Source organism: Syzygium oleosum, unplaced genomic scaffold, assembly GCF_021117445.2.
Source record: "Syzygium oleosum isolate NSW1041296 unplaced genomic scaffold, Sole_v2.1 Sole_v2.04, whole genome shotgun sequence".
In the NCBI taxonomy this organism is placed as follows: domain Eukaryota; kingdom Viridiplantae; phylum Streptophyta; class Magnoliopsida; order Myrtales; family Myrtaceae; genus Syzygium; species Syzygium oleosum.
In genome coordinates, this window is record NW_026607488.1 from 5,654,205 (window position 1) to 5,677,884 (window position 23,680).

The 23,680-nt window shown below is 41.6% G+C and overlaps 1 protein-coding gene, 1 long non-coding RNA gene and 1 pseudogene across 3 annotated transcripts; 1 reads left to right on the forward strand and 2 right to left on the reverse strand.

Moving 5' to 3' along the window:
- Positions 1-5,231: 5,231 nt before the first annotated feature.
- On the reverse strand, positions 5,232-6,626 carry LOC115674464 (uncharacterized; annotated as a pseudogene).
- A 2,105-nt stretch (positions 6,627-8,731) lies between these two features.
- LOC130138034 (uncharacterized) lies at positions 8,732-9,387 on the forward strand. The gene is made up of 2 exons (XR_008816462.1): positions 8,732-8,766; positions 8,853-9,387. It is a non-coding gene; the product is annotated as an uncharacterized LOC130138034 (long non-coding RNA).
- An 11,098-nt stretch (positions 9,388-20,485) lies between these two features.
- LOC115674245 (photosynthetic NDH subunit of subcomplex B 3, chloroplastic) lies at positions 20,486-22,681 on the reverse strand. 2 transcript variants are annotated; one of them, XM_030596585.2, is made up of 6 exons: positions 22,366-22,678; positions 22,093-22,206; positions 21,834-21,887; positions 21,294-21,356; positions 21,134-21,196; positions 20,486-20,705 (listed from the first exon to the last, which is right to left on the reverse strand). In XM_030596585.2, exons 1-6 carry the CDS (start codon positions 22,573-22,575, stop codon positions 20,670-20,672), a joined length of 540 nt encoding a protein of 179 aa, XP_030452445.1. In that variant the 5' UTR covers positions 22,576-22,678; the 3' UTR covers positions 20,486-20,669. The 2 variants fall into 2 exon arrangements, with proteins under 2 accessions (XP_030452445.1, XP_056166811.1); XM_056310836.1 differs by lacking the exon at positions 20,486-20,705 and having other exon boundaries at positions 21,134-21,245; positions 22,366-22,681.
- Between the last annotated feature and the right edge of the window lie 999 nt (positions 22,682-23,680).

The following is a 23,680-nucleotide window of genomic DNA, read 5'->3' on the forward strand; positions in this document are numbered from 1 at the left end:
CTGAATTGACAAAAATGCAATAGGTTAATGACTTTTTGGACAATCCCGCTACCACATTGTGCATATCTTGTCCCCCTATTAAGAATATAACGAGGGAGGACTTGAAAAATATAAACATGTTGGAGCACACATAATGAATGACAACAAAGGAACCCAGTCGAAAGAGCGACATAAGCAGGTGATTTCTTGTTTTTCGCATCCATTTGACCGTGAAGTGTTTGCATTTCTCGAAACCTTCGACTTCATAAATAGAAGTTGTTCCAACTTCATCTCTCGCTGGAGGTTATCTAGATGCCCCCGATACCTCAATTGAAACCAATCGAAAACCTCATGAGTGTAGATGTCACTCGGGACTCAGGTTTGGTGGTTGGGTTCCTGAGGATTTGAACACGATTGCCTTAGACCTGAGCACAAGCATCGAGGCCGTGGGGTCTGCCTTAGGGACTCGGGCTCGAGCACTATCATGACCTAAATCCCTCGTTAGCCGCCTCGGGGAAGTAGGTTTAGAGGTATTTTTATTGAACTCTGCCTAAGTTCATACCTCGGGTGACATTAGTTGTTTAAATCTATTTGTTCGATAGGAGTCGCCACTAGCCATGATTAATGGTCGGCTAGAAACCATAATCGAGATACGGGAGTGTTATCTCGAAAACATACACAACCAGAGATTCTTAGGGATCGGGTACTTGATTACACTAGGATTTCAACTAATGCCCTTTCGGTACCTAAACTCGACTATTTGCTAACCAAAATGTCACGGCAGTCTTTTACTAATCAAGAATTTTGAATTTTCATCCTAACTATTCTAAAAGGGGAAAACAACAATCAATGAATTTAAAGCGCGCAATCAAATGAAATCAAAATGAAAGTGACAAACAGCGACCTAGCATTGTCTCTTAAAAAAAAACAATAAAAAATCCCTAAAGTAAAGCCCTAAAGGCTTATTTAATTTTGGGTTCAATTTTTTGTTCAAGCCAAAAGTGTTTATTAAAAGCCCCAAAGTAAGAGAATTCTACATCTTTTTAGCTTTTTTCACATTTTTTATTTTTCTGAATTTTCTGAATTTTTTTTTTTAAATTTTTGGAAAAATGGATTTCGGACGGGGTCAGGGGAAACCCGTCTGATTTGCTAGTCTGACACGGACCCTGAAGGTCCGAGTTGGGATCAAGTCGGGCCAGCCATAAGGTCCAATTCGCCTTAGTCTGATTGGTTTGGGCCATTTCAACAAATAAATCCACATGCTCGGCCCAACCCAAATCACACTTCCAGCCCATGGTGCTTCCGATCCGACCCAGCTCTCAACCCAATTCCGACTCCAACCCGGTTGTATTTATTATACCCCCTTTTATTTCTTTTTTATTGTTTTCTTTTTCTTTTTCTTTATTTTCCCCTCCCTTTCTCTCTGGTCTTCTTCCCCGATGGTCTTCTTTCTCACTGAAACTTCTCCGACTGAGCTTCACCAAAAAATCTCATACCAACGCTCCGACCACCGCCAATCTATTCTCCGACGCTAAGTCACCGCCGGCGAATCATCCCAGGTCACTAGTTGGCCGACGATTTCTACGTTGCCGGGCCAACTCCGGCGAGAGATTCTCGAACTCGAAAATCGTGTATACTAAAACTCTTATCAATTCTAGCACACAGAATACGTATATACATATCAAAGAACGAGAAATGGACCGACTGGAGCGGCCTCCAACCGCGGGCAACACTCCGGCGAAAGGGAGATGAATCTCCGTCGAAGGTTCCATTAATGGCCGACTCGAACAAACGGTGCACATGCCATCAAAATCAAAGAAAAACAAGAGATAACTTGATGTCAGGATCAGTACTAGAACGAATCGAGGTTCCAAAGTAATGATTTTACAAAAAAGAAAACAGATTCGGTGCCTCTTCTAGACATTTCGTCAAACGGTTAATATGCGATCTGAAAAACGAGATCCCGATTTGATTCCGATATGATTCTCAATCAAGAAGTGACGTACAGATGCCTAAATCATGTTATTCTACAAAAAAATATGCCTTATTCCAACGGATTTTCACACAAACTCGACAATCGAATCAACTTCTCTCGGCCAAAACAGTACATATACGAGAAAGAAGTCTTACCTGGTTTGGAAGCAGCGCGAAGTCTTCATGATCGTCTACGAACAGGACCGCAACGGAACTAGGCTTCTTCCGGCACGGCGAAAAAACGATGAACAACTATGGCTCCTGCGTCCGAAGCTACGAACAACAGTGGGCCGAATTCGGCCCAAGCAAGGAAAGAAAGGTAGGCCAAACGCGCAGTGGGCCGAATGCACATATTAGGCCCAATCGGGCTGGGTAGAACAAGAGTTGTTTTACTTGTTTATTTATTTAATTTTTTAATTTTTGAAATCGAGGTGTCAACAGGCACCATGTAATGGACCCGGATGCTAAGGAGCCCGACTCGGTCGTCAAGGACTAAGCCCTTGCCTTGGGGGAGTTAGGCCTAGTCGTCGCGGTCCCTAAGCCCTAGTGTTCGGGACCCTAGCTTGATCAATGAGGAACCGAACCCGAGCGCTAGTGATTTAGGCGCAGAAGTTGGGTACCTAGGCATGGTCGCAAGGGACCCCGACTCAAGACTAAAGTCTTAGGGCCAGGTCCAACCTCTGTGGATCTAGGCCAAGCCACCAAGGACTTGGGCACAGGCATCAATGGTTTCGATGCACGAACGCCGGGTTCTTATCGTATTATGAAAAATGATTTCTAACTCTTAAATTGAGAAAATCATGTTCTTGAATTTAAGTATATATATTTTTTCTATTAATTATGAAAAGATATTCTGTTGACTTATTTTCTTAAGTAATTCAAACATCTGAAAAAGGAGAAAATGATTTTTGATAATAAACTTTTCGTGAAATAAATGAACCCAAAAAGAATATTATACTTCACGAGATCCACCTTTTATCTTTTTCTGTTGACGAGTTATTGAGAATTGAAACGAGGATTTTTGCCACGATTTAAAGTTCGTGAAACTGAAATCTATTAACTCAATATCTATCTCGAGTTTTTTTTTTGGGGTCGAATCTCAAGTTCAATTTTAGTATATGTAATAAAGTTTTGATCCTCTAAACTTTTGTGGGTGAGGGCTTTTCGATGATGATTCTATCCATTTTATTGACTTTGTTCAACTTTCAAACGTATAAGAGGAAATTTAGACTAATCGTGTAATTTTCTAATAATGTTTGTACTTACATAAGAGCTCACGTTCAGTATTTCTCTCTGTATAATACAAATCAATTTGAAACTTTATTTTAACCAGTCTTATTACTTTCGTGGAGAGGTAAATATCATTCGTTTAAGCCAGCCTGTACTCCACTGTTCCTTTTTTGAAATCCCTATCACAAGATGGTCTTTTTTTTTAACTCAAAGTTCAATAGTTTCTTTTTTTTGCCCTTTTTGTGAAGTTGTCTTCCTATTATTAATCTATAGCTAAGTCGGCACAAGTATACATCTGTTTTTGGACAATAAACCTTTGTACAACAAGTACCACATGGGTTGTCGTACCAGGGCTCGTGCCAATAATATTTCTTTTTCACCAAATTCTCCGGAGTTATCTAAGATATTCTAAATTTTGGCCACTATCCCCACCTCAAGTTCATGACCTTCGAGTATAATTTTTTAATCTTTGTGCTACGATCATTGAGTGAGGGGGTTATGCGACAACTCGTGTTTATCAATGGGATCCAACATGAATTTGGCAGATCGAACTTGTGATCATATTCGAATTTTCTCTCTAATAATTCATGTTCTATATCGTGTCGTGTACATATCGTGCGAACGGAGAGTGTATGGTATTACCAGCCCAAGGTCCAGCAGGCTTAGTCAATGCGCTACTTGCGCCTGATGGGCCTTGTGAGACGAGTCATGATCTCAGACATGTCAGGCGAGTCCAAGCAAAAGACGGTAGTCTCTTCTATTCTAGTGCCTAAGGTTTCTATGTGGTGAGTACACAGTAAAAAGCAAGCGAGAAGAGTTCTCTTGTTAGCCGGACGCTTTTTCTTTTTCTGGCCATCATCATGTGTTTTCTAAATGTGAATTCGTCAAATTCGTGCATAGCAGTCACCACCGGAAAAGAGACGAGGATTCAGAAGGAGAAAACCAAACGGAACCCATCAATCGTAATTCAGAAGTCTGCAAATTGGCTCATTTTCTACGATTTCCTTTTTGCTGGAGCATATAATAGGAAGAATACTACTGGGAGAAGAGTGCAGATTGCAAATTACATTTTGTCTTTAAGAAATCGATCAGCCATTTTGCTCGTTCAGTCTCCAATTTCTTCAGTATTGCCCTCAGGGTCTCCAGTTCGGCATCAGCGGCATCAATGTCTTCTTCTCCTCTTATAGACTTATCTTCTTCCATCACCTCCATGTTAATATATTTGGCACGTTCAGTCTTCAGTTCCTTCAACTCTGCCCTTTGTGACTCCAATTTTGCTCTCATTGACACCAATTCCTCCATCAATGGCCTCAAACTCACTTCGTTTGCCTTCACTTGTTGTTGCCCGAGTTTAATTTCTTCTTCTCTGTCCTTGAATGTCTTCCTTTAGTCTTATAAGATCATCTTCTTCGATCACATCAATTCTCACCTATGAGATTAGCTAATTTTTGCCAGCAATTATCCAAAATTCGTTCTTTTGCAACATCGTATTACTAGTGGAAAATCCATGCCTTGCTGTGAAACGGACGAACCATTACAGTAAATGTTAGATAACCTGAATTAACTAATATTAAGTAATAACATGTATATCAACTCACATTTAAAAATTTCGAATTTTTCTATGCATCACTGTTCCGACATAATGCTTATAAAGGATTAATCAAGCACCCCAAAGATTACGAGATTACATAAGTGTACATTAAATGCTACGATTGCAATGTATGAATCGAAAGTATAAGCTCAAGAAAAATTAATGAAAGAATTAAAGAAAAGGGAAACAAATCAACAAAAGAAAAGAAAAAGAGATAATAAAGGTAGTGTGGAGGAGCTCTATCATCATCAATTTAGATAACAAGTGAGATTCCAAAAATTGGATAAGGCACATTCCACATGAGCAACTAAAACTTGCACTTGCATTTGCTGGTCTCACAAAAGTAGACCCATTTGTTGGCAGTAGTACTTTCCCGAATCATCTTCAACATACGATTCGCGGAGGACTAATTCATCAACGTGATGCTCACTTTTTATAGTTGGTAGAAACTGAGAACAGTCATGGTGAAGAGTAAAATCGCACTGCACACAACGAAAAGAGGTCAACGCTGCAACTTTTACGGCAGGCGCTGCACGCCAAGCCCTCATAGCTATCGGCCGTCGCAAAATAGAGGAGAGAGTGCTCGTGGAAAGGATGTTTCAGAGTTGGCTTTTGAGCACAGTCCACATGGAGATAGAAATTGCACTCTCCACACGAGAAAGCGAAGGTATCCCTGATTCCCGCAGAGCAACGGCGACACACAGTATCTGCAGATGGAGGTTTGAAGCAGAGGGTGAGCGGATGTAGCGAGTGAGAGGGATGTACCAAGTTGGACGGTAGCTGCGCACATGATTTATGGAGCTTAAACTTGCATCCTCGGGAAAAGCATTTGTACGCCGGTACTTCCCACCCTATAGTCCCGTCACAAACTGCACAATTTTCAGAGTCATAATAATCGTAATAAAGCTTCAGCTCATGCTCATGGAAAGAATATTGAACCGTCATGCCCACTCCTTTCTCGAGATCTGAGAGAGTTGCAGAAGCGCAAGTCTGATGGATAAAGAAGTCGCACACTTGACAAGTGTAGCAATAGGAATCACTTCTTACTGGAGATTCACAGCTTGGACATTCGTGTTCCTTCTCATCGGGAAGTTTTGCGAAGGTCAGAGTGTGCTCAGGGTGAAGGTAGTGTTGAATTGCATGGACGGCTGGTTGAGCACATGATTCGTGAAGGAAGAATGAGCAATCTGGACAACCGAAGTAGTCGCCCGATGGTATGGGGTCGTAACACTTCTGGCATTTGATCTTCGTCCGGGTTCTCGAATGGTAGGAGGAGAGCTGATGCGGATGCATAGTATGATCCATCACTGATGGGCGTCTCCTGATTTCCTCTTTCTCATCATCATCTTCACAAGGCATGGTCGATATCACACAAGACAGATGAACCGTAATTTGCATTTCCTCATCCTTACAGCGGTACCCTATCTCGGGGAACAGAGAGCCACACGCATGACAAGTACCCTTATTTGATGAATCGTAGACGAGATAGAGAGGGTGCTGGAGGTGGAAAGGGTGGGATTGTATCTCCAGGGGTGCCTTGGCACATGCCTCGTGGAGGAAGAATCTACACTCGCTGCATCCGTATGCCTCCTCCTCCTCCTCCGAGATCTGCACCTGGCAACCTCCGCAGAAAGTTCCCGTTCTCACCGGGAAGGAGGTTAATGGATGCTCATGAGCGGATTGCAGTCGAGATCCTCCATGGCTGGCCTCTCGCAGCATCGAACAATAGTACTTCTCAACCCACGGAGTTGCCATCGCAGTGCCGGCGACGAGCTTGAAGTGGCACCCACGGTTGAACTCGACACATCGGTATTTGATTTTCTCCAAACCGTAATTTGACACTCGAAGGTCTAGCGGGTGCTCGTGACGAGGATGTTGGATCTGACGAGGTGGTGGTGGAGCACACGAGGTGTGAATATAAAACCTGCATTTTTCACAACAGTAGACGGAAGTGCTGCCTGTTGGAAATATGGGATAAATTGATGGGTGAATGAATGAGAAATTGATGCTCAAAGAACACCCTTGAGTTGGAAGGAGGAAGTGGAAAAACACTAGTCCCACATTGGAAAAGAAAGAAGGCTATGGAGTGCTTTATATACAGTTACACTCATTTGAAGTGGCAACTATCATAGCACAAATACTATGCCTCGCGCGCAGGCGCAGGGGGTGCAAATCCGACGCCCGACAAGCTGAAACTTGGGCGTGCACATCTCGTGTACACGATTGCAGGACCGAAAAGCAGGCCTCGTCCGTTATTCGTATTGATTTTGTAACGACAGATTTAATCAGCCGTTATTGCTCTCTCATTCTATTTTATCGAAATCATTCTTCCTCTGTTTTATATTCTCAATTTGTTCAAGTTCGAGTGCTGATTACTTCTTAGCCATCAACCATTGTATCCTAGGAGACAGATGTTCACAAAACCTCAAACGCGTGCTACCGTTGTATCCTGGGAGATAGACGGAGGCGAAGGAAACTGTGTCAAACACAGGCCTCGGTATTCATTTGTATCGATTCCAACTTTGTTATTGCAATTTTGTTTCTTTACAGTTCTATTGTTTGTAATATTTATACTAACGCCGATTTGAATTTCGTAACATCGATGACACGTCCGCAAAAAGTCGCACCGAAAGAATTTACCGTATCCGTGTTCTTGTACGAGGGTTTGGAAGTGTGGGCTCAAATTTCGCAGGGACAAGATGTGAGGATGGAGGGGACTTCGGAAGTTACTCATTTTGGAAGAGAGAGAGAGCGAACGCGGGCAAATATGGGTGGTGCAGCAACAAAACCTTTTATATAGGCTCCGTTTGATTCAACTTTGAGGGATCTTCTTCGTTGAAGAGAGGGCTCGAGTTTGCAGCATCTCCCATCCCCCATTTCTCTGCAGATCCTCAGTCCGAAAGCCCCAATCCATCAAAACGAGGCAAGACCAAGCGTGGCCCATGGAGGATGAGCGATGCTAGACGAGGCAACACCAGACGAGGTCTCCCATCCCCCATTTCTCTGCAGATCCTCAGTCCGAAAGCCCCAATCCATCAAAACGAGGCAAGACCAAGCGTGGCCCATGGAGGATGAGCGATGCTAGACGAGGCAACACCAGACGAGGCGAGGCCCGTGGAGGATGTGCGACGCCAGACGAGGCAACGCCCAGGTCTCATGACTGTAGGGTGACGTAGATCTGGCCCTTTGATGGTTGAAGCGAGCCGGGCGAGGGCCGCGAAGGATTGGCAACACCAGGTGAGGCAACGCCAAAGTTGCGCTACAGCCGGGCGACTTAGATCTGGCGCTTCGACGGTCGAAGTGATCCAGGCGAGGGTCGCGGAGAATGCATGACTTCGACGTCGACCCTTGACCTATGGGATCTTGACCTCGGTGACCGCCGACCTCGACCTTGGCGATCGGCGACTTGACCTTGACTACTTAGCTACTGAGCACAGAGACGATGGGTTGAAAAAGATGAGAGGCAATGGTTGAAGAAGATGAATAGTATCTTTTGAGAGCACAAGTGAAACACACAGTTATCAGTGAGGCAATAATGAAAAGAAAAAAAATCATTAAACCCTCAACAAAATGGATGTGCAACCAGACCGGATTTATCCGAAAACCGGATCGGCCCACCCAAAAAACAGGTCCATGAACCGGTTTCATTTTTTGGGAACCGGTTAGAATCGGTCCAGTTCCCAGTTTCAAGTAAAAACCGACCCGGACCGGTTTTAAAACCGGTTTTAAGATAATGTAAAAAAAAGTAAAAACCCTAGCATCACGCTACCCTTATCCTACCCAGTCGCGAGCGCCTCCTCCTTCTCTCACAGTTTCTCTCTTCGCGACCTCCTCTGTCTCTCATAGTTTCTCTCTTCGCGAGTGCCTCCTTAGTCGCTGCAAGAACGCAACCTAGCTTGTCGCCTCTTGTCGCCGTGGCCCGCAAGAATGCAGCCCAGCTCGTCACCTCTTGTCTTGTTGTCGCCAACTCCAATGCAACTATCCAGAGCAAGGTGAGTCCGAAATTGAATTTTTTGGTACTTTTTTGGGCAACCCAGCTCGTCTCACTTATTGTCCCTACTTTTTTTCATTTTCGGAGATGGCTTGTGGTTGCGATCCCGTCGTCCTCGCCAGCCTCGGGCGAGTCTCGTTTCACCAGATCCAGTGAGGTCGAGTCTCTCCCGAAGGTGGCGAGGCTGGCCCTTGCTGGCCTCTAGGGAAATCACCCTTCGCCTGAGGTTGGCGAGGGCGACCATCGCCGATCGTCACTTGTGGTGAGGGATTTGCTTGTGGGGAGGGCATAACCAACGAATGGGATTGTGTTTGGCCTTGACATGGGTGCACTTGTCAAAGGGCTTCTTGTGAGTACCGGTTGGGACGAACTTGTTTATGTTTGGCAAATTGGGACTGATCCTAGAGCACCTTAAACTAGAGTTAAGTTCTTTTTATTTTTCTTGTGTGTACCCTCTTTGAGATGATTTTGCTGTGGTTGTTTAAGTACTTGGAAACGGAATTTTAAATGGTCGACGTCAAAAGTGTACTACGAATGTGGTTGTGCTTCAGTCCGGCAATGTGGGTATCTGTATTGCTTGTTTAGCTGTTGATCTTGATTAATAAGAATAATTTACAAACAAGTAGACTGTATATTTAATTTGAGAAAACAGCAAAAATCTTTGTTGGAAATTGCATATCATGATTAATTATCTGCTTATCGAATTCATTGTAAATGGTATAGCAATAAATAGCAATTGTCCTGTTTTCATTTGCTACAATGTTTAAACTAATTGGTACAATCTTCTAATGTGAATAAAAGTGCGATGGCAATAGTTAAAGTAATGTTTGTTCCATGGAGTTTTTGTCATGTTTAACAAAAGAATGCCTTTTAACTGTTTATTCTTCTTGTGATGAGAGTAAACTCAAGTTTCAGTTTACCAGTTCTGTTGTTTGGTTGTGCAACAATCTTTTGGCTCTTACTTAAATTTGTTTTTAGTAGAATCCTGACATTGTTGTATAATTTGATTTTAGTTGATGGATCAAGACAAAGACATATCAATGGAAGTGGATGGATATAATGAAATGAGTCCCCAGTCCGCTCATGGAATTGCCATTCCAAGGAGCTGCTGAAGTGGACACTACGACCATGAGTGCGACAAACAAGGTGAGGGTATCTAACTCCCGTCCTCCACTTGGTAAAAAGCGAGCTAATCAATCGGAGGCCTAGGATAATTTTTCGAGAATCACAGATGAGAAAACACAGAAAACAACTAAGGTAAAGTGCATTCATTGTGGGAATGAGTATAGTTGATCATGGAACGTCTACTATGCGGAAGCGCTTGACAAAGTGCAAAAAGTATCCTTATGCAGATAAGAACCAAACGTTGTTTGCACCACGTAACAAAGATGTGGTTGGCGAGATAGGGGAAAATGCTAGTGGTGGTAGTGTCTTAACAATGTGAAAGTTTGATCAAGAATGTTGTAGGCACATGCTTGTTCGGATGATTATTATTGATGAACAACCTTTTTCCACGGTTGAGCGTGTCGATTTTCATGATTTTATCACTGAATTACAACCTATTTTCCAACATTTATCACGATTTACGGTGGCTAGAGATTGTATGGAGTTGTATCTGAGTGAAAGAACTTGTTTGAAAGCTTACTTTGGTAAGCTTAATTCTAGGATTGCACTTACAACTGATATGTGGAGTTTCATTCAAAACTTGAACTATTTATGTCTCACTGCACATTTTATTGATGAAAGCTGGAAGTTGCATAAAAGAATTATCAATTTTGCGGTGATGCATAGTTACAAGGGTAAGGAGATTGGGAAAATGGTGGAGAAGTGCATTTACGAGTGGGGAATAGAAAAGAAGGTGTCCACAATAACCGTGGATAATGCTAATTCCAATAATGTAGCTGTTAGTTATTTGAAGGAAAAATTTTCAAAGGAAAGGCTTTTGATCTTGAATGGTGATGTTTTACATATGAGGTGCATAGCTCATATATTAAACTTGATTGTTCGAGATGGATTGAATGAGTTGCGTGATTCTATTGCACATATCTGAAATGTAGTTAGGTATGTGAGGAGTTCTCCTATGAGAGCCCAAACATTTCAATCTTGTATTGAGAGTGAGAAGATCGCATACAAGGGTTCGGTTTGTTTTTATGTTGCCACTAGATGGAATTCTACTTACCTAATGTTAGACACTGCCATAAAATTCAGGAAAGCTTTTGAAAGGATAGAAGAAGATGATTCATCTTTCTTAAGGGAGATTGACTATGATTCTCCTCGAAATGAAGATTGGGAAAATGCCATCATTCTTTCTAAATTTCTGAAACAGTTTTATGATGCCACCAAACGGATATCGGGGAGTTCATATATTACCTCAAATGATTACTTTGAGAGTATAGCTTTTTTGTATAAATATTTGAATCATGCGGTGGATTCTTTGGACCCTAAGCTTCAACCTATGGGTTTTAAAATGAAGGAGAAGTTTGACAAGTATTATGGGAGTTTGGATAAAGTAAACATGATGGTGTTGATTGGAGTTGCGTTGGATCCTACAAAAAAGTTGAATTATGTGAAGTTCTGTAATGAACAAATTTATGATGATGAAGCGAAAATTGATGAGATGCATAATAAGGTGAAACTTGCCTTGGAGCGTTTGTATGAATTTTATGAGCAATCATTTGTTAGTTCTAGTAAACAAAATTTTGGCGGTTCAAATGTGAGTACTAGCAGTAGTGGTTCCAATGTCAATACTGATAACAATGAAGGTAACAATGAGGATGACATCCAAGCTTGGCGAAAAAGCTTTCTTCACATGAAGAAAAAAGTGCTTGATGAAAACAAATCTGAGCTTGATCGGTATCTTGAAGCCGAAAGTGAAGATGTCATTAATCTTAACCTTTTGATGTGGTGGAAGAGTACTGGGTCAAAATATAAAATCTTAGCTTTGATGGCTCGGGATGTTTTGTCCATTCCCGTGACTACGGTTGCTTCGGAGTTGACTTTTAGTACATTGGGACGTGTGCTTGACGGCTTTCGAAGTTCTTTGACTCTTAGAGTGGTGGAAGATTTGATTTGCACTCAAGATTGGCTGAGAGCCATTTCCGTGCCGATTAATGTTGAAGAGTGCATTGAGAATGCGGAAAAGTTTGAGTCGGGTGAGTCGTTTAAATTTTTTTCTATTTTGTAATTCATTCTCATATTTATCTATTAAGTGAATACTTTATTTAATCTCTTTTTTGGTTTTTAGATTTGGATTGTCTTACCGAGGATATTATCATTGGTAAATAGACTTCCTTTTGTGGAAGCTCCGATTTTGTAGTGAGTAAATAGACTTCATTAATCGGCATATTTGCATTTATCTTTAGAGCATGGTTTCTTGTTGATTTTTCTTTATGCATGAATATCAGGATTTTTCTTAGAGATTGAACTCATTGAAGGTAACACAGCTGGATTTGGGCATGACAAAGTTATTGTTGCTTGTCATTTGCCTCTATGTGGCATTTTCTGGCTCTTTTGGCGGAGGATCCTTGGTTACAATGATGCACTAAAGATTATATGTTTCACCGCGCCAAAACAGCATTTCAAATGCACTGTCAGGTTCAATGGACATTGAGACTGTTGTTTTGTGTGGAGTTAGCTTTCATTCTGCATATACACAAAAAGATTGTCCTACAAAAACTTAACTGGTGTTTATTCTTTTCCTTCTTATGCTGTGATGCCACTATTTCGTTCCACTCAAACTGCATCTGGGAATCTAACTTAGTTCATTAGTTTTCAAATCTTTGCTTCGCATGGTTTATAAACATCCCCGGTTTTCTTACCAAAGTTGAATGTCTGTTAATCTTCCAATTATGTTTCTAACATAGTGGATTGGCCTCTTTGCATGTTTGGATTTTCTTTCTCTGAAGTGTTATTTTAGATCTAATATGCTCGTGTATTGCCAAAAAGGGTTATTTGTGTTCATGAATGCTCTTCAAGAAAGCTAGTTTTGCATTTATGGCTAGAAGTCGTGTCACCCCTATTGTCATTATGGTTGTCATCTCTAATCACGGTTTTTATCTCGTGTTTCACCTAACTCAAAGGAATTTATCTAATAAAAGCAAAGTGGTAAGTGCCATTGGTGCGCCATTTTGGAGTTATATGAATGGAAGCTTTATTTTAATAAGTAGTGAATTAAAAGAATCTACTGTTTCTTTATGCTTGGTACTTATTCACCTAACATCATTTTACACAATCTTAATTGGTCCTCTAAGATCACAAGTCACAATTATCTACTGTTGGTGATGGCTGTTTTATCTTCGTCATCCTCATTCAGTGACATAAATTGCATTCCTAGTGTATCTTAAAGCTTTCCTTTGACTATCATAGGAAAAGGAAACTCTGCTAGACAACATAAACTCGGTCATTTCTTTTGTTTAAATCTTTAGTCTTCAAGCATCGACATGGGGATAAAAGGGAGTCTGCCATTAGATTGGAACGATGTGTTGGATCTTCCATACAACAATTGATTGCTTCGGGAGGTCCACTTGCAATTTTATATGGCCAGAATTCAAATAAAACAATCCCTTTTGGCACATAGTGCTTTTGGATTGTTGATTTTGATGGATTGTAATTTCAATTGCTCATTTTAGGGATTGTTGCTTTTGGTGGATAGTGATTTTTTTTATTCATCTTTTACTTTGAATCGTTTCATTTCTACCCATATTATTTTGCTAGAAAAAAATGAAACTAGAAAAACGAAAAAAAAAAACATGTTCTCGAGTAGGCCCTGAAACCGGACCGGAAAAACAGAGTTGGTTCCAAAATAGGGTCCAGGGAAAATATGGTAGGTTTCAGGTTCCAAGTCTGGACCCTATCCATTCTGGAACCGATCACCCCTAACAACAATAGCATTTCCAAGGCTAGCATTTGGCCAATAAAGCCTCAAAAACACTTGCTAAACACTTCATATTTTCCCCAAGGGGCTTTGGAAGCTTTGGAAAAGCTGAACCAAACAGGCCCATAATAAACCAAACCTCCTCTTCCAATTTCCCCATTTAAACAAACAATGGCCGTTCTTAAGTAATTTGTATTACCAACGCGTATGAAGCTGTGCTTCCTTTTCTTCGCTTAATCCTAAAGCACAAACGCGCAAAAAGCCGCGCTTCCTTTTGCGTTAAAAGCTAAAGCTTTCCTTACTTTCTCTTTCTCTCTCTCTTTTTGCCTTTTCTGCGTGTTGGATGGTCTTGGGCCTTTCTCACCCCAAAAACTTGCTCAAAAGGTGAGCTAGCTATTGGATTAGCTAAAAGGGTGATCATCAATAATAACCCGAACAATATCTGATGAGATATATATACCGAGAACGCAAATGCAATACGATTTTTTACGTGAAAAACCTCCTCGGTGTGAGGAGATAAAAAACCACGAGACTAGAGTACACCAAAAAATCTTCACTATTAGCAAAATTGGGTTAACAAAGTTCTACTCTAGTAAATACTAGAGGTACATAGACATTAAGAACATCATTCTTGGCAATATACATGAACTTCACAAGAGAAAGGATAAATCTCACCAAAAAACGTACTTTTGGTGCAATCCATGACAACCTAATGTATGGAGTTTCAAGTGAATATCAAACCAATTAGATTCGAGAAGAATGTGGCACGAGCAGGCTAACAAAATTTCAGCTCAATCGGATCACGAATCGACTTTCGATGCCAGCTTGATGAAAATAAGATATTTCCTCAACCCAGATTTTCTGCACTCTCTCTCTTGTTACTGCATCTCTAAAAACGTTCTTTTGCGGCTATGACATAAAAGATAATGAGAAACCCTATTTCTCCATATGGATATTATATGGGCTCAAGCTTGAGCTTGCAATTCTTTGAGCTTCCTCCACATAAGAGTGAACTTAGCCAATAAATCTCCCCCTCACGACGATCTAATCCGATTTCCAAGTTGGACTAGGACCACGATCACCCATTTGTGAAAGTAAAGTTAATGGAAGTTGTACTTACAAAGTGGAAATTAAAGTGGAATGGGATAGAGGAACAAACTAATGTTATATCTTGCTAATAAGATAAATTCGAAAAGCCAAGTGCAAAGTCCAAATCGCCTGATCCAACGAAAAAGAAGCATTATGCATGTTTAGTCCTGAAATTGGAATCATTACAGAGATATCCTTTTTCTTTTTATCCTGAAGCACGAACGCTTAGAAAGCTGTGCTTTCTTTTCTTCTCCCGTCTTGTCTTTCGTTCGTACCAAAGCCCCTGCTCTTTTTCTTTTTCGTTTGTCTGGATCCCCACACATCACACGTTCGGTTCTAATGTTCATTGGCCTTCATTACATTTACAGGAACATTTCTTTTCATGACCTGATAAGTCCACGTTTATCTTCTTCTAGTAGATTTTGGATGTTCATTATTGCCTAACTAATAATCCTCATTTGTATCCATCATCACATAAACTTTTTACTTCGGTTATTTCCCAGCTAACTTCCATTTGTCTTCTTAGTGGGTGTTGGTTACACTGGTCAAAAAAAGAAACAAATGCCCAGAAATATATTCTTAAGTAACATAACTTTGATTGTCACTCGTGAAAGTAAAGTTAATGGAAGTTATACTTACAAACGGAATATTAAAGTAAAATGATATAGAGGAGCAAACTAATATTGTATCTTGCTAATAATATATAAATTCGAAAAGCCAAGTGTAAAGTCCAAGTGGCCTGGTACAACTAAAAACAAGCTTTGTGCATCTTTAGCCCTGAAATTGGAATCATCGCAGAGACATCCTTTTGCACGAGGCTATCGGTCTTACGGTGTTTGGAAGTTGGAAGGATTATCCATTGCACCCTCCCCTGCATCACAAGTGTGCCCTAACCTGAACCCGATCCTCCAGCGCCAAAATGAAGCTTGAGCATCCTTGTGTCTGCATAAGGATTGCCCTCAAACTACCGTGCTTGAAAGGTTAGGAAACAAGGATAAATGGCAACTTTCTTGCGGGGAAACCAGTACTGAGGCTTTGGGCGAGTCGGCCCTAGTTGTCCATTTTCCTTTTAATGTCAAATACTCGTGAAGGGAGATATTTATGGTCCTTAGCAAGACCTGAAGAAGGCAACGTTTGAACTCTGGGACATTAAATTCGGGGGTAATCCCTGGGGTGAGAGAAGAAAAACAATCATCTCAACGAGGGGGGGTAAGGCGTGCGGGTACCGGTACGTTAAAATAAAAATGCATTCGCGGAGCCTGCTGTCCCTGCAATGCAAATGGACAGGCAGTGAAAGCCCCTATCAGTGGCTTCTGCTACCCCTGTTGTGGTGAGGTATACCGTAACCATCACCAAGGATTCACAGGTAGGCCCTCGTTACACTTTAGTTGTTTTGCTTTAATAAAGCGGATATATTTAAAGTTGTTTGCCCTTTTCATTAAGGAAAAATGACACAAACAGTCCATGAATTTTGACTAAATGTGCAATTTGATCCCTAAACTTTTAATTTGTTCAATGTAGTCCCTGAACTTTAACCCAATGTTCAATATGGTCCATGAACTTTCAATTTGTTCAATGTGGTCCCTGAACATTTGATATATGTTTAATATAGTCACTGAACTTTATAAAAATGTTCCATGTAGTCCTTCCATTAATTCAAGTTTAGGGACTATCGCCTTTGACCCCGGAGCCCCTTTGATCTCTCTCTCTCTCTCTCTCTCTCTCTCTCTCTCTCTCTCTCTCTCTCTCTCTCTCTCTCTCTACGCTGGCATCAAGCTCTACGACATGTCGAGCTCCGCGTTCTCCAACGGAGGCAGCAAGCCTCCAGATCTGGGCTTGACCGTTCATCTCTATCATCAGGGCTTTGAGCCGCCGAGCATGGTGGAGCAGTGGCGTTGCAAATAACAAGGAGAGAGATAGATGAAGGATGGCTCGGAATCGACACCTGTGAATGCGTGCGGTGGTAAGCAATGAGGAGGCTGAGACGGTGTCGCGACCTAAATTTCCTCAGGCTAATGGATTATTAAGACTAAGCCTAACTCGGGCCCTCCCAGGCCCTATCAATTCGCAACTTAAGTTTTAAGTTTTTAACATGCAAAAGTTTTCATGCTTGGAGTCGCCACTAATCTATTTGTGGTAGGTCGATTAGAAACCTAAATAAAACATAGGGAGATATGTTTTATTCCTACGAACCAGAGATTCTAAGCTCGGGGACTTGATTACGCTAGATCTAGTCTAACGCCATTTCGGTACCTTTTCTTTTCAAAAAATGTTTATGCAGGCAGTCTGGATCCATTTTAACTTAGTCACTAGCATGTGAGGTGATCATGCGGGTGCGCAAACCACCAAAGTAACACCCAATAATCAAAACATTAAATAAATTGCAAGATTGGGAGAATTACTTACCTCGAAGCAACGTAAGCATCTGCATTGTTAGCTAGAAAATCACATCAACAATCCTAATATGATTTCTAATTAACAAGCAGTTCACTCAATATTTTTTAGGATTTTCACTTATTTAAATGAAAGCTAACCTATATGTAATGACGTGCAAAAATTAACATGCGATTAATGCAGCCTAACATGCAAACTATATGTCATGCGATGACGTGACCTAATTCTAATGACGGACAAATGATTTATTTTTGAATGAATTTCGGAATTAAAAAAATGCCTAAATTAACATGCAATCTATTCTAAAAAAGGTTAATTTAATCTATCCTAAAGTGACTTCTTTTTGGTATTTTTATGAAAATTCGAAATCAAGAATTACCCTAAAATGAACCATCGAGATTAGGATAATATCTAAATTAAACTAGGAAATAAATTACTCTAATTCCTAATTTAAATTAAAAAGTCATCCTATCGACTTATTCAAAGAAAGTTATTTTCAACCTATCCTAAACATGCATCATTATCTTCTAATAAGATCAATTCAAATCCTAACTAATCTTTTTTGGAATTTTCTTTTTAAAGGAAATAATGAAACGAAGATAACAATCACATTCAAACAATCTACGCAATCCGCAAGATTCTTCAAATTCGGATAAGGCAAAGAAATCAAACTAACGATCATATCTATAGGGTTATAGATATTGACAGAAAGTTGATTGTTTAAATTTGGAAAGCAAATAAAATCTATTATCGTATCCAAGTGATTATGGATAAGATAACGATTTTCCGTATCGCCGCGTATCGTACCTTAGGGATAAGGTCGGATAGTCGTCCAGATACGTTGCCAAATTAGGAACTAATTTTGGGTATTTTCGAATATTGCGAATATAGCACACATCATCCTAAGATATCTAGCAATCCATGCACTATTCACGAAATATTCGAGCATCCGAAAATTAGGAAACCAAATATTCTGAAAATATTGGATAACATCCTTACCTAATTTCGGGATATTTCGAAATTTGAACTCGAGGATCGGGATTGCGGATCGGGATGACTGACGGCGGGTGGACCGGCAATGGATCACGAGCAGCTCGTCTCGATGGTGGTTCACGGTGGTGACACAGCAAAGATGTCACGGCTCACTGCAACAGCAAGGGTTCGGTGGGGCCTTGCTGGATGTTGCTTGATGAATGTCAGAAAGAATGAACGTGAACTGGACCAACACTTGACTTTTCTGGACTTGGTGGTGACTGGGAACCCACTAATACTTCACTGCAGAGACACCACCGAGAATCCTGTGAGAAGCAACAGCAGCAACGTTGATCGTTGGTCAGCGGTCAGACTCGGAACAACGGCATGCTTCGTTATCTCGCAGTTAGAGGGCACAGCAACATTGTCGTCGATGGAAGCAGGGACGGCAGTTCACGGCCACAGGTCTGGTCGTGAGCAGAGGGCGCGGCAACGGACAGCAAGAGGAGCTACGGCAAGGGCGGCAGCAGCACGGGCTGTGACTCGAGCGTGGTGTGGCGGCGCGGCGAGGCACGGGACAGTGGGCGGTCGACTCGGCACAGAGGAACGACTGCGACCGTCGGGGCGGGAGCAGCGGCAAGCGTCAGCGCGGCGTCGGCAGGAAGAAGCAGCGACAGCAGCGACGGCGATGGTGCGACTCGAAGCAGCAGCTTGGCGTCGGGGCTAGAACAATGGCAGCGGCTGTTGACCAAAATTCCACGAACATGGACTGGTCGAATTGCTAGACACCTGGACTCCTTGAAGATCACTCTGGAATTGGAAGCTTTGGCTACGGTAAAGAGCAGCCACAACGTTGTCGGTTCAACAAGGAACGGCTGCGTTAGTGGTTGATCGTTGGACGGAGATAAGCAGCCGCGGAAGGAAAAGATCTCAACTTTCTCCCCACTCTCTCCTCATGTGTATCTCTTGTGTTCTTAAGAATTGTGTTCTGGAAATTCTGAGAGTCCCCTAATTATGACGCATAACGACATATTTATATCGCAACCCTAGGTTAATTAACCGGGCTTCCTAGTCCTAATGGACTTAGACTTAGGCTTTATCATTTAATTTAATTTTAATTCCAGATGGGCTAAATTAATTCGGGCTGATTTAAGCTCAAATTAAAACAACCAAAGCCTTTTAGACTTGTGAATTTTGGCCCCCGAGTCCTTGAGCGAGCCGAGTGCTCGAGCTCGGTTTACGCGATGAATTTTCAGCTTTCTTGCCACCGCCGATCTGATGCGGAATGCAACTAACCTATATGAACTTAAACTATATGCTATGCAATTTTAATATTTTTATTTAGGGGTTAAACTTTAATCCCTAATTTTCTATGCAAATTATTATTAAATGGTCGGTCGAAATTTAGGTGTCAACAGACGGCGACCGGTTCGACAGCGGTTGCGGTGACAACTTTAACTATGCTAGGGTGGCTAAGTTAGTAGGGCGGTTTGTGTTTCCTGGCAGGGAAAAGTATATAACCGAGACGAGGGCATTTTAGGAAGAATAGCCAACGATCTTGTAAATGATTGTGTAATGATAACTAATCTAACCTGCAAATTGGTATTGAAGATGAAAGCTCGGAATTTAAACAGGTTATATTATAATAGAGGAGGAAAAATGGTAATGGATTAAGAGTTGACGATAGCACTTGATATTTTTGGGAAAAAAAAAAAACAGGTGTTCAAACACATGGATCATGAGATATAGCCTGTAACGACCAGGTCTGATGAGGGCATGGAGTGATCGCAGGGGCCAAAAGGCTTGGACAAGGAGCGGCTCTTGACAGGTTTCTAGAATAGCGAAGGGGGTAAGAAATGAACCGAACTGCGTACTGAACAGGGGGAGAACGATTATGAAATATATCAATGAAAACTGAAATTAACTAGCAGAGGGGCCCTTTGACGTAACGGCAAACTTTACTTTGGAACTCCAAAGTTAAGCTTCCAAAGTTAAGCAAGCTCAGGTTAGAGCACTACTAAGATGGGTAACCTCCTGGGAAAGTGCGTGTCTGTACATCAAAGGACGAAACCGTAAGACTCAGTATGGGACAGGCCAAAGTAGATAATATCACGAGTGAATTAATCCAGGGATGTGACATAGCTAGTATTGGAGTTACTCCAAGATGCATGTGGTTATGACGGGGAATCCGATACTTAAGTGGACAAGAGAAGTCCCAAGAGTAAGAATTTTATCTTATTGGAAACCAGTCTTATGTAGACAGCCAAGTTTCATATCAGAGGCGAGGCTTACGGAAAGGGTATCCGATATAATATAGCCAATCGGAGTTTCCTTTGATGCCATGTCAGTCGTTCAGGATTCATCGGAACGATCACCCACATGCTGCTTATCGTAGCCATTAATCACGATCTATTCATGCATCTGACTCTTTACAAAACTAAAAGTTTGCACCAGCAACAAAACTAGGCGTGCACAATCAAGGTCGTTATTGACATGAAAAATCATGGGAGTACAAGTGCAATGGAGCGTCTACCACCTATCACGACGCATCTCCTCTTACAAGGTCTGGTTGTCCATCACTCCTTCCACTGAGGCAATCTTTGTACCGCAACCTGCAAATGAAACACACGAGCAGAGATGTTTGTTAGACCAGTATGTCCCCAAGAAACAAAAGTGCTTCTCAAATTGCGTTTGTTTCATTGAAAAATATTATCCATGAAAATCATTTTCAATGAAAATGATTAGTTTTCATTTGTTTGGTGATTTAGGGAAATTGATTTCCTTCTTGTCAAAAGGGAAAGTCGTTTTCCCCCAATCTAAGCTTGTCGTTTTCAATCTATGGAAAATGTTTTTCATATATCGATTAGTTTTCCATCATCCAATCACCGGAAAATTGAAAAACAATTATCGGGAAACAGTTTTCTTTCAAACAGACGGAGCTTAATCCGTGACAAACACAGCTTACTTTCTTCCAGATTTCAATTAACTTGCAAAAATGCTTTCTAGCAACTAAGGGACAGTACAGGTCCATGTGCTTTACCTTTCCAGAGTTTTCTTTATTCCCCACAATAGTTTGACAAGCAAGTCTCCAGGATTCAGGTTTCTGGCAGTCGGAGCCATTGTTAGAACAACTTGATTATCAAGGTTATAACCTGTATCCGTTAGATTAACAACGGAAGAGAGAGAGATAGAGAGCTTACTTTCTTCAAATACCGAAGTTCAGTGTCGGTTCTCTCATTTAGAAGATCCTTCCCATCAATAATCTGCCCAACAGGACAAGTTTCGATCATCCAATAATAGACACAATCTTCAAATTGTAGGATAATACTTAGGCAGCTCATGTTGGTCTCTAAGCTCTACACATGACTGCAAGGCTCGGCAACAGAAAGAGAACCATGCACATGAAGAAAGCACTCTTAACATCTTCATCCCCTGAAAGTACATGCTCTAAGAATGCAGATCTATATCATATTCAGACCTCGAGAGCCCTTCATCCTTCATGGTTTGATCTCATTAAGGTGGTTTAAGCATCGGTTTGTTCGAAGCATCCACTCGAGAATTCTCAGCTCAAAAACTACACTGAAATTTCATTCTTCCATCTCAAGAAACCAGAAACATCTGTGCTCTTCCTGAAGTGAGCTTCACTATCACTTCTACGACGATATACTCCGGCGTCCTAATTCCCTGTCTTAAATACAAGAGCTACACAGCAAACTGCCGAGCCATACATACATACATACCTCCACAATGCAAGTTCCACAGCTTCCACCGCCGCCACAATTCATCACTTTCCCCTGCAAGAGAAGAGAATATCATCAAACACTTCTAATGCATCCCAAAACTCACAACCACGCTTTAACCACAACAGGTACTCAAATTTCACAATGCATTGAGAAACCAATCACGCTATCGAATTGATGACGAGCATCACCGACCGAATCGTAATCTATGTCCAAAACTCATCAAACAGCGAGAAATTTGCACGAAGAACGAACTTACATACGTGGCATAGAGCTCGATCTTGTTCTCGTTCATGATGTTCCTCAGCAGCTTCTCTCCGCTTACGGCTCTAGCCTTATCCACCGGATACGAACCGTCAGCCGCCGGCTTCGGCTGCCATCAAAACCGCTTCGTAATCAGCAACACAAATTTTCCTCACGCACGGGATCAGCATTTCCTCTAACTAACATGACGACTATTCGCAGAAGTTCCATTCACAAACTACAGAATTCCCGGAACGCGTGATAATCAGTCGGGGGCAGAAGTGATTACCCCGACGAACTCGAGCTCGATCTCCGGCATGTCCGGCGCGGCCGACGACGGTTCCGTCGAGCTCGCCGCATTCGACGACAGAGCGAGTCTCTTCCGGTGAATGAACTTTGAAGGTCTCTGTTGGTTTCCGAACTCAGAGGCCACGTCCGATTGCCGGAGGTGTACGGCCGCCGCGGCGGAGGCGGCAGCGGCGAAGCTCAGGGAAGCCATTGTTGCCGCTCCTTCCTCCTCCGCCTCCCCTGCGAAATTTTTTGTACGCTGAAGATTTCTGGTTCACGTTGCTTCTGCTCGTTCGTGGTTGTGGCTCAGCCGCGAGGCGCTTCCAACCGAAGTAACTGAAGACTGGTCACAGAGAGAGATTTCAAAAGAGCCCCCCAATTAGACTCCTTTTCTCAAAGTAACCCCGGAAATGGTACTTCGTTTTTCAAATTGACCCCCGAACGGAAACACCGTGTTTCAATTGACTCCCCACCAACTCATCACCGGAGGTGGCAAAATGGGTCTAAAACCCATATTTGAACTCATAAATGGGTCATAAACGGGTTAATGAGTCGATTTGGATCAGACCTTTTATGACCCTACCTAAACTCGACCTGACCCGACTCATCTGTTTGACAGGTCTACTCATAATTGGTACTAAATTCCTCCATCTGGCCAACTTCCCGCAGTTGTGAAGGGCGCAATTTTGTCCCAGAAATAACATTTCCTCCCTAACGAACACTAGATTATAAGATCATAAAATTGTCGGACCCAATTGATCTAAGCTTTTACCACGAAAATTTTCTTCGTCTTAATCCGTAAAGAAGCTTGAATCACTGTGTCTAATTCATGATTTTGTCGAAAATTTGTACATGAGATGAGAGCAACCAAGTCGGTAATTTCGTGGATTCCCAAATGCATAATCTTGTGCTGACGAGATACTCCAGCTCCGTTGTGGTTGTGATATTTTGTGGAACATTGCCGATTGTTCAAACTATTTTAAAAGCTTAAGCTTTAAGATAAATGCATGTTTAATAATTAAATATTCTATTACTCCCCTCATGCTTAGTCTAGTTTTTTTGCTTATTACTAAGCATCGATATATTTAATTGAGAAAACAAATGGAGCCTAGAAATATTTGAACTCAAGAGCTCCTGCTTTGATACCATATGAAATTTTGTGATCGTATTTAATATTTAAATATTTTATCAGTGGTTACTGAGGGTTTGGTGAAATACTTTAGCCTGCCTAATTGTGGATGCTATAAAATAGAGTTATCACTGTATTCTATAGGTCACTATATGGAGCACTTGCACTTCTAAAGTTAGAAGGGTCC